Here is a 14081-nt window from a genome sequence, read left to right as displayed (position 1 = left end):
GAGTTTCTGTTGGCCTGACCAGTTCAGTGTAGCCCAATTCACTTATGTCATAATCTGTATCTCTTAGGTGTCATGTAAGATGTTATTGGAAAACCATAACAACCTGATCATTAATATTCTTATGTGGTGCAGGTATAGTAAATGCCCAAAGGACTGTACAAATGTGAAGGAAACATGATACTAAAATGTGTTTAGGGACAAGTCTGGGGAGTGAGTAAACAGTTTTTTTCCAAAGGAAAGGCCGACACCTCCATCCAAGCACAATCACAGACAATTGGCAACCAATCAAGTGGCCATTCTCTAGTATATCGGAGGCTGCAGGAAAAGATTAATTTGCATTGTAGAAAGCACCAGCAAGGAAGAAACCTGCATGGAATCTTCTCCATCAGACTCCATGGCATGTTTCCTCACAGCAAGGGCACTGGACTTTGAGAAAGATACATTTCAAAAGTTCAATGCACTATAAAAGAGAGGGGCACAGAACCCCAAGTTACCTTTCACCTAAAATGACAAAGGAACTAGCCCTTTGGATTTGGTGGGAGCTCCTTACCGATTGGATGATCAGCCATCTTGCTGGTAGGAAGCATGGTAAGAATCTTAACCTTGAACCAAGACTGTAGTTTTCTTAAGTCTTAGTCACCAGAAAGTGTTTTTCACTTTTATTTGCTTGTAACCATTTCTGACTTTATCCCTTATGCAGAAACTCACTTAAAATCCTTTTTGTTAATAAACTCATTTTACTTTTAATCTAAACCAACCCAGTGCTGTGTTTGAATTAAAGTGATTGTTAACGCCACTTAAAGCAAAATAACTGCTATGTGTAGAGTAGCGGACTTTATTACTTGCCTACATATTCCAGGCCAGAGCTGGACCCTTCAGGGCAGACAGTTTGGGGGAAATTCAGGACTAGGGTGTGTGTTGGGATCACGTGGCTAGTAGTAACCAAGGCTGGCGGAGACCAGAATGTTGCTGTGGTGTGATAAGTAGGCTGCTGGAGTCAAAGTTGCTGAACCAGGGCTTTTTATCACACAGAGATTCAGTGCATGTTTATATGCTGGCTGGGAGCATCCAGACTGGGATGCTAAAGCAGTAGAGGGATGTGGTCGCCCTTGGCCTGGGACGGTGAATCGTGGCCAGTGGGAGCTGCAATCGGCCGAACGTGTGGATGCTGCAGGTAAACAAACCGTCCCGGCCCACCAGCGGCTTTTCCTGGCGGGCCACGTGCCAAAGGTTGCCGATCCCGGATCTATATGGTCATATTTTAATCACATAACATCACAGGCCCTACTATTGTTTGCTATGATAGCATCGTACATTCATTATCATTTTCTATTCTGGTCTTCATGTATTGTTGCTGTTTGTTTGATTTTCTGACTGCAGCTTAACATCAACCAAAGGTTTTCATTGAGCTTCCATATTGATACCTTGGTCTCTTTCCTTTAGAAAAAAATTTTTCTTTAAGGTGACAGAAAAACTAAAAGGTGGGTCAAGGCCCAGTTCTATAAAGCTTGTAGATTTTTTACATGGCTTGATTTCTCTATTAGGTTAAACTTCTCAAAGTCAGGTGCCTAACACTCAGACACGTATTTAAGTACATAATTTTCAAATGTCTTGAACACCTACAGCCACAACAGCAGTTAATAGAACTTGAGGCACCCAATATAAACACAGTACAATACAACAACACCAACATTTTCTAACAGGCTTTGGGGGCCTGTAGCTGTTAGGAGTATCTTTATCAATTGATCTATCAATGTATTTTTTCAAGTCAGGAGAGAGAAAGTAAAATCCAGGAATATTTTCCATGACAAGGAAATAGGTTTTGTAACTTAATTTTGCTTTTTCAGAGGAGAGAAATTGGTTCCCTTTCAAATCCGTCATCAAGGATTCATCAATACCCAAGAGAGTCCATTTTGGGACCCCAACAGCCCAACATGAGGCTGGGGAACATGCCAATTTAGCATCAGTTCTAATGCTACAAACAGTGTTGGTAATAGAGGCTAAAGCCTTGATCCTGAAAACACTTAAGCACATGAATGGTCCCACTGATTTCACGTGGGTTAGAGATGAAAAGATTTGTAGGAGCCTGTAACTGTGGCTTTTTCTTTTATGCTTTACTTGTTGGAAGGGATAATCAACCCTATCAGAGACTTAGAAATGTCACCACCAGATTTAGTCTGGGTTTTTTCACTTCATTATAACTTTGTCCTAGGAGCTAGAAATTGACCAGGTTAGAAAAAGCCAGTGGTTTGGATAAGGCTTTCTCAACCCCTGCTATCTGAAATATGACCCAGCAATATATCTGGCCTGTCATATGGATCAATATCCTAACATTTTTAGAGAAAGAAAAACCTCTCTGTAAGATGGGTTTCTTTTAAAGAATCACACTTGCCATCTTTTGTTCCAGTTCGAAAGTCCTAGATAGAATCTCACTGTGTCCACCACCTTCAGCTATACTGTGTGCGTTATGCAGTCCTTCTCCCCAACAGCTTGATTCTTAAGCCCTGGTTCTTGCTGAATTATTACTCACGTGACTAGTCCCATTGACTTCAGTGACTATTCCTCATGCCAGTACGCTTTCCTCAATGTAAATAAGGATGGCAAAATCAGGCTTGGCTTCAGAAGTATTTAATTTTCCTATTAGCAATGATCTATATACTTAAATGGTTTCAAATATTAATTAATTTGTCCTTTCAACACACTAGTGAGATACGGAAGTATTGGTATCCATTTTACAGATGGAGAATGGGGGCAGAGCATGTAAGGCCCAGATCCTGAAAAAGTATTTAGGTGCCTAAATTCCACTGATTTCAAAGGGAATTAGACTCCTAAATATCTTTGAGGATCTGGGCCTTAAAATGACTTGTTCAAAATAAACCAAAGAAGCTTGTCTTAAAGCCAGGAATTCAACTCATATCTGAGTCACCAGTCAAGTGCCTGAACCACTGGTATATCCTTCCTCTGAGATTCTCCTAAGAATTAAAACTGTTATCTAAATTGTGAATATTTAGGCAGTCTGTTTCAGGGTCCCTTGTATCCCTTGCTTACTGAAGGAAGGGAACGGACAGTATCTCCTTTCAGCACTACATAATCTCCGTTGATGCTGATGAACCTACAAATGCAGTAACATTTTATTTGGTTATAGGAAAGAAAAGACTCAGACAAGCAGCAACTGAGGTCCAATGGGTCAGGAAATACAATAGACTGAAAATGTAAACAAAAGGAATAATTTTAAAATCTTGTAAATAACAGTAATATTAAAAATAGCATATAGGAGCCCAGCACAATCTTTTTTTTTTAAGTTCCTTTTTCCCCCATTCAGTAAACTATAAGCATTGAGAAAATTATATAAAGAAAATAAATTCCAAGGTGTTGGCAGAACTGGTGGCAAATGAGTTTCTTTATTTTACCATCAAAAACAAAAATTTTTACTTTTTCAACGTTACTCTAATTGTGGAAAATATTTGTACCGTGATTTTGACTTTTGTATTCATAGAATTCTAATCTCTCTTCTGTAATAAAAAAATAAGACATTTCTCAAAATTTCTGCATATCAACCGACTAAATCACAAGATGTTTTTTCCTCAAGATAAATATCCACCAAAAGCAATATAATCAAGAATTCAACTTAGACCTATACTTTTTATTCATTAGTGGAACAGTAAGGCCCTCTTCTGGATTATGAATTACAGCATGGCCAAGCAAAAGCATATGTAAGTGACATTTAAATAACAAATGTTCCAAAAGGTAGACTGTCATGCATCTTGTTTTCTTTTTCTTAGTGCCATTTTCCTTCCTAGTTTTCACATTTGTGATTATACATTTCAAATGCCATGATTTAGTAGTTTAGAATGAGTCCAACTGACTGATGGATTTAATTCTTAACAGTCATCTTTTTCAATATTCTAACATTCAAGAGAGGGGTAAGAGGGACACACTTTCATGGCAACCTCCAAAACTTCATGTACAAATACTATGCAGGCAAAACTGGAATTTGCTTATGCAAATCACCATTTGTTTATGCAAATCAAGTAGTCACACATGTAGTTTTGTATAAATATCTGCCTTTTCATATGTGATTTTTCAGAAACTCTTTGAAAGTTTGGCCTACAGTAGATATACAGTGGAAAACAATGAACTGCTACATTGGTCTGATCTCAATTTTCAAGATCGGTATAGTTGCTTAACTGTCCTTTTGTTACCCCCTTGTAACTCTTAATTGAATTCTAATTCAATATGCAGTAGGGTATGTATATGAATGTAACTTTCTAAGTGGCTTGTTTATCCACTTTTGGTATTGATCTAGTCTCTACAAGTATCTGCTGTTTAACAGCAAGAGGCTGCTCCATAGACAAAAGGACACAGATATTCATCCATATACTGTACAGAATGGCAGTTACTCCAATGGAGTGCTGAATCCATATGGCTGAAAAGAAGTTCAGTCTGAACTATAATTCAAAATATTCCCCACAAAACAGAAACCATACATTCTTCCTAAAGACTATGTTTGGTGATTAGAAATCAGTCAACCTACTAGCCATAAAAAATGACAGAAACCGATAATGTTCAACTAGTGAAACCATACAGATCAACATATTTGAAATTCATTAATGTTTCCATTCCATACCCAAATGCTGTATCAAAGGGAACACTGAAGAGATCTTTTTCCACAAATCATTATTTTGTTATCTTTCAGTTTTCCATCAGTAGAGGACTATCACTTATTGCATTCCTTTTTCCGTACTTTTGATTTCGGTGCTGCCAAAAAGGATGGAGGAAAAAAGACATGGAAAGTGAAAGATGACAATGCCTGTGCCAGAACTCTTTTAATTTATGATTAAGGTTAAAGTAGTTGCAAAAAAAAAGGAAACTTACCATTTGGATTTTCTTGTCTGTAGAAGGTTTTTAACATGTCCACTGCTTCTTCAGCTCGATAACCAGCAATGCACTGTTGAAATGAGAACTCTATGTTCATTAAAGCATCCAAAACCAAGATGCCTTGTGCCACACAACAACACCTGAGGTGTAGGATAATTGCACAGAATTTGTACTTCCTTTTCTGTTTACTGACAGTACATCTCTAATTATCTGTGATCAGAAACCCTCATTTTCAGAATGAAGACCTTGTCTGTTTTTAAAATTAGGCTGAGGCTTAGTATAGTAGTTGACAGACCTCCTCATCCTCCATAGGAGTTATAAGAAAAACTCTTCTGCAACCACCCTTCCCTCCCCCACATACTAGCAGTGTACTTTCCGTTTACTTCTGCAAATCACACTAACCTTGAGAATATAAGAAACATGCACGCCGGTATTTGTAAATTAGGTTCCTATCAAGTAGCTCTTCTATTATCCTATTCCTAGAAATCAATTCTGAGGCTTCCTTGGCCCTTCAAAAGTAACACTCCCACCCACAAAATGTACTGTAACTGGCCCAAATATGTGAATGGGAATGATAGGAAAAATAACGAGCTAGGATGTTTTCAATAACACCACTAATTGCAGAGAGTACACCCACATAAGAAGGTGCTAACTTGTACACATTCATCCCACTGCAATTCCTTGAAAAAAAAAACATTTACTATAGAAATAGCCTTTTCCTTTACACAGTTGGGTATATCTGAGAGCTAAATACCCATTTTCAGCTTGAATATCAGAAAATCTTTCAGAAGAAGACTGTACAAAGCTCTCAAACTGTACTCTCATAAGTAAGCTTCCTCTCTCTCCCACCACTGATCAGCAGGTGGTCAATCTAAAAAGCAGGTGCTTATGTTGTGATGCCATCAGTATGTTCTTGCTGATGTCGGAAACCCTTTTACAGCCTCACTATCTCAGTTTCTCATCACCAACAGTAACTGTATTCATTGTTTTAAACATTAAATACAAGAAGGAACACATCTTGATGTTTTACCTGAAATGGTTCCCCAGTGTCTGTTAAGTTAGCAGAGGAGATGTTCAAAACTGAGCCACAACCTCCAAATCGCTCATTTTGACAGCCATACACAACCAGTGGGATTTATATGAATGAGTTAAGGAACTAAGTTAATAAGAAAAGAGTGGTATGAAGCAAAGTATCCTGATTTTACTGGCCATCTGAGTTTAGTGCTTGTACTCTTTTTATAAAATTAGTCTGCACTCAACCCTCACTCCTGTGTGCTACTTCTGGGTAACGCACAGAGCATGCCTTCTGCAGATGGAAGGATGGGTCATCCTGCTCTGGCCTTTGAAGATGGAAGAGAAGAGATCCCAAAGGGGACACATTGGAAACCACATATTACCAGTTTGTTACATTTTCTGAAACTGGACACTTGCATGGGATTAACTAATTGTATACAGTAACAGGCTCTTTCTGAGAATTACTTTCACACCCCTAAGAGAAAACAATGTATGTGCCAGGTTTGCAAATTGCTTTCTCTTATCCTTAAATCTCTCGTCCTTGGTCATATGGTCTTCAATATAGGAACTGTAGCATGGGCATGTTCTCTGAGCAGATAAGCTGGTACCCTATAAACCTTTGTTTGACAACATCAAGCTCTTCTCCATTGGTTCATTACCAAATGATTTACTTGAAAGTAACATATCGCCATATGGTTTCCCAGCATGAATCAGAACCAAGGATACTCATCAAGCGCAGGGCAGCTGCACACATGATACAAGGTTCTACAGTTACATACAACACTGTGTGTGCAAACACTTCCGCGGGATCCTTGTCGTGTTGATGACACCAGTCTAGGACCTGATCGATTGCTACCATTTCTGCATGTCGAGTAGCCTGGGAATTCATAGGGAGACAAAAAAGGCTTGCATTGATCTGCAACTTTAAACATATTACCCCTATTAACCTTATCCACTCAAGTGAAATGAGAACACACCACCATAAAATTATCTCTTTTTAATAAAAACAAGGTGGGCTACAACTTGTCTATTAGAAATCAGTTATTTTCATTTCTATCACAGTGGCATTGTAATGCTTCTTTGAAAGCACTCTTTTTTGGCTGGTCCCAGCTGAAGAATTGAGTACACGCAGAGTGCAATTTCAATTTTGCACAGATTGATTTGAAGTAACGATACTCAGCCTCAATTTTTAGTTATGTACAACTCTCAAGGAATCCACAAGCTTGATCAGATCTCTTCTCATTCTGTCTACTCCTTGGCAGAACAACCAGAGGGCTCAACTCAGAAGTACCTCTCACCCCTATCCTGCTCCATGTGTAAGGAAAATGTTGAGTAAACAGACCAGAGTGACCTCTTTGCAGTAAGGAAATGTGGGAAGGGAATGAGGAGGAGACATGTATCACTGTGATGGGTGTGGCATAATGAACACAAACAGAATACAGAAACTAATGGAGTTGCAGAGACCCACAAAACAATCCCAGAATAACGTCCTGATATTGCACTGTAATGTCGGCATCATGATATAGCAGTCACCATGAGTTTTGTTGACCTAATGTCACAACACAAACATCACAAGATAATATAACATCATTGTTCTGATTATTTTGTGGCTCTCTGTGACTCCATTAGATTTCAAAGTAGCTCTTCAAGTTTGAGAATCATTTATTTGAATTAATATTACCAAGATAATTTTCTTTTTTTAAATCCTTATTTAGGAAAAGAAGGATTTTTTTTGTGTGTGTCCCAGGCACTGAACTGGAATGTGGGAGATCTGAGTTCAACTCCCAGCTCTGCCACTCACTTCCTGTGTGACGTTGGCCAAGTCATTTAATCTTTGTGACTTTATTTTCAATCTGTAAAATATGGATAATACCTCATTAGGGTGCCATAAAGCTAAATTCACTGTTGATTGTGATGTGCTTGGATATTAAGGTGATGGAGCCCATGTATACAGATAAATAGGTTACTAATAAAATCTTACGTTGCTAAAACTAATAACTGTAAATTCATATTTAGATTCACATTTAGAATCTACATGTGGATCTAAATCAATATTTAGATGTAATTCCCACATTCTTAGTGATGCAATGTGACCTTAACATTGTCTTAATATGGTAGCTGAGGATTCCTCGGTGAAGGTTGACACTAAAAGTGATTTGGGGATTTCTAGTGGGTAACCTGCTGAACATGAGATCCCAGTGCAACGTTGTGACCAAAAAGGCTAATGCAATCCATGGATGCATAGAAAGGGGAATCTTGAGTAGGAGTAGAGAGGTTATTTTCCCCCTGTATTTGGCACTGGTACGACTGCTACTGGAATACTGTGTCCAGTTCTGGTATCCAGTAGGATCCAATTCAAGAAGTATGTTGAAAAATCAGAGAGGGTTCAGAGAAGACCCATGAGAATGATTAAAGGATTAGAAAACATAGTGACAGACTCAAGGAGCTCAATTTATTTAGCTTAACAAAGAGAAGGTTTGTTAAGGTTTGTCAAGTGACATGATTATAGTCTATAAATACTTACATAGGGAACAAATATTTGATAATGGGTTCTTCAATCCATCTGAAAAAAGTATAACACAATCCAATGGCTGGAGATTGAAGCTAGACAAATTCAGAGTGGAAATAAGGTGCAAATTTTTAACAGTGAGGGTAATTAACCATTGGAACAATTGACCATGGGTCGTGGTGGATTCTCCATCACTGGCAATTTTTTAAATTGAGATTAGATGTTTTCCTAAAATTTATGCTCTAGGAAATATTTTGAGGAAAGTGTATGGTCTATGATCACCTAGTCTGACACAACAATCCCTTCTGGCCTTGGACTCTAAGAATCTATGAAGGCTGTGCGCATTGAGTGTGCCTGGGAGTGAGCTCAGTGCACTCCATTAATCCCTGGCCAGCAGACTGATTCCCGGGAAACCATTATAGTCAATGTAATTTAGAGCAGCCCTGTTTGACTGCTCAAAATTATGCCCTGAAGATCACAGGAGGCATGAAGATAGAGCCACCTCTGCTCACCCCCACACCAATTCAACAGCACCCACCATGAGCTGGATGTAGATGAGGATTGAGTCCACATTAGTGGAACAATACATGGCCTTAAAATATGACTTTGTAAACAAGTATATTGAAACAAACCTATGTGTCATTTTTATATGAGTTGTGCATGTGGTCACTTTCATATTACATCATATGAGTCAATTTATAATCTCCTATAAGCCCAATATATAAAAATTACTATTTGCATAGCATTTGTGTGCTACATATTAATTCATTATTATATAAAGGAAAAAAACAGATAAACAGTAACAATGGAACATGAAAATAATTATTGTTATAGAAGGGTGATAAAAGGTGTTGGAAGAATAGACATTACCTGAAGGTGAAGTCATTAGGGAAGAAACTTATGATGCTATTAATACAGTGCCCAAAAGTATCCTGCCCTGAAGAACGAACAATATAAATCTTACACAAGAATCAACAAGTGAGAGTGACAGGGCTAAAGCTGGTAGTTCTATTTTATCTCAGGGCATCATTAGTAATTTATGAGCGGAAACAATATTTCCTTTTCAGTGCTTACATACTGTACTTGCAAGATGCTCTGGGCAATGACACATGCTGGCATGACTAAACAGGAGATAAATAGAGAGGAGAAGCGTACATGTGGTAACAAAGAATCTTAAAGGGAGAACAGTGTAGTGGGAGGGGTATGCTTGCACATAAACAAATTCCAAAAAATGTTCTTGCTGGGAAGGGCCACATGTATTATTACAGAGGAAATAGTAGGGTTGTCTGAGGAAAGACTGAGAACAATCAGGCAAGCGTGGGAGCAGCCAGAGGGAAAACAATGCTGGCTAGGTCTTGTGTACCTATTGCTAAGTTGTTTAAAAAGAATGACTTATAAAGATATTTGTTGCACTGTTGCCCAACGAATTCAAGTAATGACAAGCCTAACATCTTGAAGGGCTGAATCTAGATACATGCTCCTACTAAGCAACATGAAAGATTCTGTAATGTATACGGCCCTTCCTCCCATCCCAATCTTAGCAAGAAGGAGGAGCCTGATGATAAAGAATTTTAAAATAAGGCTGGTAGAAGAGGTTGCCTCACTGGTTTTACATATATTGCTGTTGGCGCATGGAACAGAAAGAGAGCATATGTGACAATATGCAGAATAACTAGAGATTTCAGTTGCTGGCAAAATTTGGAGAGATTTCAGAAAAGAAATTTTTAGACAAAAATGACTAGTTTTGGAACAGGGAGAAGGGGTTTTGAGTGCCCACAGCAGTTCACTTTGCGCCTAGTCAACTAATGCCAGAAAATTGTGTGAGAAAATACAAAGAGAAATATTGAAGACATTTTGGTCTTTCCTGCTTACATATTTTCTAGTAAGTAATCACTATCACTCTACCACCAGCTTTTATCCAAGACCCAAACTGCTTGTAGTCATTGAAGAACAAGGGCCAGATATTCAGAAGTGCTGAGCACCCTCAGTTCCCAATTACTTCAATGTGAATGGTGTGTTTTCAGCACTTCTGAAAATCAAGCCACAAAAAATGTGAAACTTGGGTGCCTAAAGTTCCCTTTACACTTTTTTTCTGTAGGAGTAAGGGTGCTACTGCTTATTTTTTGTGATTGATTTCTACTGTTACATTCTGCCTTATAACAGTAAATTCTCCCTATCTGGATTTAGAATTCTTCACTTTATTTTCTAAATAATGGTGTAGTATTGATTAAATACATGTTGTAGGTCATCCAAAAGGTACCTGTATTTCAGTGGTGGGAGAAGGATTCATACTGATTTTAAACTGAACTCCCCAACATGTACTACACTTCTAATTTTCATGAACTAGAGATGAGAAGCAAAGCTGCTACAAAAAGGTTGTGCATTATCATCCAACACAAATGGAAGTGGGTCATTAGACCATCTCTTTGAAACTGAATTTGTAAGCCTCCTTTTTTTATTTTGTTTTTGGACTGGATGAGACATAATACAAATTGAAGATCTGAATCTGCAATCAGATCCATTTGGGGCAAACCTTTCTACCTGCACAGAGCCCCACTGACTTCTATAGGGCTCTGTGGGGCTTAGGACCCACCCACACAGATCTGATTGCAAGAATTGGGTCTAAATGTTGAAAGCAGAAATTCAGTATAGCAAAAGTCTCTGTTATTGACATAATTTGGATAAACAATACAGTTGAACTTTTCTAAAATGTCTATTCTAAAACTTCCATACAGTATTGTTTTTCTTCCCAAGGAAGTTTTCATAGACGAATACTAGAGTTGGGTCTCATATTACTAAAACTAACTTTTGAGAAAACACACTAACATCAATCCTATGAAGTATTATTGTAAGTAAATAAAACCCAACTGCACTTGTCAAAGTACATTTTGCAAAGTGACATCCTTGTTTTGTTCATTTAAATGCTAAATTAAAAAAATCAATTATTTGTCATCTGTCTCCCAGTCATTAGTGTGAATTAGCAAGGCTCTCCTGCATAATTTATTATGTCCACAAATATATGGAAAAAAAAATTACCAGTAGTCTACATTATAATGCATTACCTTCAGTGTCCTGTAGTCACAGGAAATTTGGGTGCTGCTTTAACTATAAATATGATTTCAGTACAACATATAAGGTACAATATATGTATTTGTATAGCTATGTTATATCTGTGTATATCAACTTTCTTTTCTGATTTTTGTTTATTTCTTGTCATAAATAGCTCTAACTAGAGGAATTACTAATAAGTAGATAAGCGGAAATTTCTGAAATCTATCACTCGCATAAATTACAGTCAGTAAGTACACAAATGTCCCAGGTGATACCAAAAGCATATTGAAATAACTAGACCATGCTCTGAAAAATAAACATGCAAAAAGTGATAGCAAAAAAAAGAAAAAAAAACAGAATGGCTAATTTGCTGAAGGGGGGGGGCATTATTAGGTGTGCAGAGATAGAAATGTGAAATATATATGAAAAGAAAACAAAATATGCACATATGGGGGGAAATCCAGGCCCCACTGAGGTGAACGATGAAATTCCCATTGCACATAGTGTGTACTTTTTGATAGGGCTTTTTTTGCGACTTACATTCTTAGTTTTATTCACCTCATTCCTCCCCTTTCCTAGGATCTCATTGTTGTAGACCATAAGGCAGCCAACAGGAACTTCCCCATTTTCCAATGCTTCTTTAGCCTGCAAGACACACAAGAAAATTAGGAGTGGAGGAGGAAATGTTAACGATAAAGTGCAGACAAAATAAAACCTAATTGCTATTTGCGTTTGTATATACTGTACACTTGATGGCAAAGTTACACTCTGTCACAGAAACTCTTTCTGTATTTCCAGTATAGGTTTACCATATTGCAGGTTCCCTAAAAGAGGACACTGCCGGAGGGGGAGGGAGCTTGGGGGTAGGGGGAGCAGGAGGGGTACAGTTGGGGCTGCTGAAGGAGGTACCTACAGCGGAAGTACTCACTGGAGGTGGGGGGCAGTAACGTTCCCTGTCACGGTGGCTGGTGCGAGCCCAGGACGCAGCAACAACCATCAGTCAGTGCCTCCCCAGGGATGGGAGTTGGGGCCTAGGTAGGCGGGATCCAGCAACTGTGGCTGTAGGGGAACGAACCAATCAGCTGCGGATGCAAGGGAGGGACCAACCAGAGCTCTTTCTGAGCTGCAGCTTGTCTGCTCTGCAAAAACCCTGGACATTTCCTGTTATTAGAAAAATCCACACAGACAGACAAAGGAAGCTCAAAAAAGAGACTATGTCTGGGAAAACCAGGATGTATGGTAACCTTATTCCAGTAAGAAGACAGACCTGAGATATTTTATGTCTTTTCTAAATAAAGGGCCTGATTCAGTCCAGGAAACCTTGTGGCAAAAATCTTGTGCAAACAGCAACACATACACCTTCCATGAAGCCAGTGTAACCACAAATGTGGGAGTGCTGATTGGGATGGGAGTGTGGTGAGAGACTGATTGAATGCATTCAAATATCCTCTGGTGTGGCTACTATGGCTCTCACCCAATGTACAACCCATGAAGGCAGGCAGATGGTTATACTCCTTCCTGCCCTCCTTTAGGTGAATCTCCCTCAGGCACAGAGGGCCAGCCTATTGCAGAAAGGTGCAACTGACACCTCCCTAGTCCAGGAGACACTAACCAAGACACTTTGCTTGCAGTTTATGTCCACATCCTGATTAGTAAGCTCAATAAGGGTCATTTTAGATATCGGTGACCTTGACTGTATCCATGCAGCTGGGCCACGCTGAACTCTCTAATGTAGCTGTGCCCTTAGATGAGGGGTAAACTTGAGGTGCTGACTTTTGGTCACTCATGAGTAAACATACTAAATCCCGTGCCTGGACTCAGACATCTGCCAGCCTACATTCCCCTTGCAGCTTCAGCTACATGGGGTACCTGCTGCCCTGATACAAACAGCTGAGTGATGCTGGGCCGTCCACCTCTCTGTCTTCACTAGCTATTTTGCCTCAAGTGAACGGATTGGCCAATTCACTCAAGTCAGCCAACTCTAGGGAAGACAAGCCCTGAGTGCTGGAGCCCACCACCCTGGTGCCCCAGCTCCAGTCTAGGGGCAAAACTGCACCACTTTAACCCCAGCTGTGTCTTTTAACCCAGACCTGAAGAAGAGCGCTGTGTAAGTCCAAAGCTTGTCTCTCCCACCAACAGAAGCTGGTCCAGTAAGAGATATTACCTGGCACACACACACCCCTTGCCTCTCTATTTTAACTCAGGTATAAGGGCGTGCCGCTCCCCCTGCAGAGATTCCTAGCTCAGGCAAACCCGCCCGCACTGGGCTTGTCAGGAAATTAACAGGTACCAACTAGACTGTAAGCTCCGTGGGGCAGGGACCCGGGGGCTCTCCTGGCTCTGTCCAGCGCCTAGCACAGTGGGGACCAGGCGGCGGGGAGGAGGGTCCTAGGTGCCCGGAGGCTACAAATAACAACAAACGCCGCTCTCCAGCCTTTGCGCCCTGGGGGCTTTTTCCCCTTTCCTGCACCGGGCGGCCCCCCACTCACCATGCGCAGGGCTCGGTCCATCCAGCGCTCCGCCGCCGCCTCCATCCCCCGCCGGCCGGGCCCGGAACGCGCCGCGCCGCGCGGCTGTTTCCGGGGGAGCCGGGCGGCGGCGGCACCGCGGGGAGGCGGCCTGGGCGTGT

General features: G+C 40.1%; 1 protein-coding gene across 1 annotated transcript; it reads right to left on the bottom strand.

Moving 5' to 3' along the window:
- Positions 1 to 3382: 3382 nt before the first annotated feature.
- On the bottom strand, positions 3383 to 14077 carry ADAT2 (adenosine deaminase tRNA specific 2). Its single transcript, XM_054021400.1, has 6 exons — positions 13942 to 14077; positions 11993 to 12097; positions 6619 to 6769; positions 5909 to 6015; positions 4876 to 4948; positions 3383 to 4758 (listed from the first exon to the last, which is right to left on the bottom strand). Exons 1-6 carry the CDS (start codon positions 13984 to 13986, stop codon positions 4718 to 4720), a joined length of 522 nt encoding a protein of 173 aa, XP_053877375.1. The 5' UTR covers positions 13987 to 14077; the 3' UTR covers positions 3383 to 4717.
- Positions 14078 to 14081: the final 4 nt, after the last annotated feature.

Source organism: Malaclemys terrapin, chromosome 3 (assembly GCF_027887155.1).
Source record: "Malaclemys terrapin pileata isolate rMalTer1 chromosome 3, rMalTer1.hap1, whole genome shotgun sequence".
Classification (NCBI taxonomy): Eukaryota; Metazoa; Chordata; order Testudines; family Emydidae; genus Malaclemys; species Malaclemys terrapin.
Note: the sequence above shows the minus strand (reverse complement) of the source record. Positions and strands in the feature narration are given on the sequence as shown.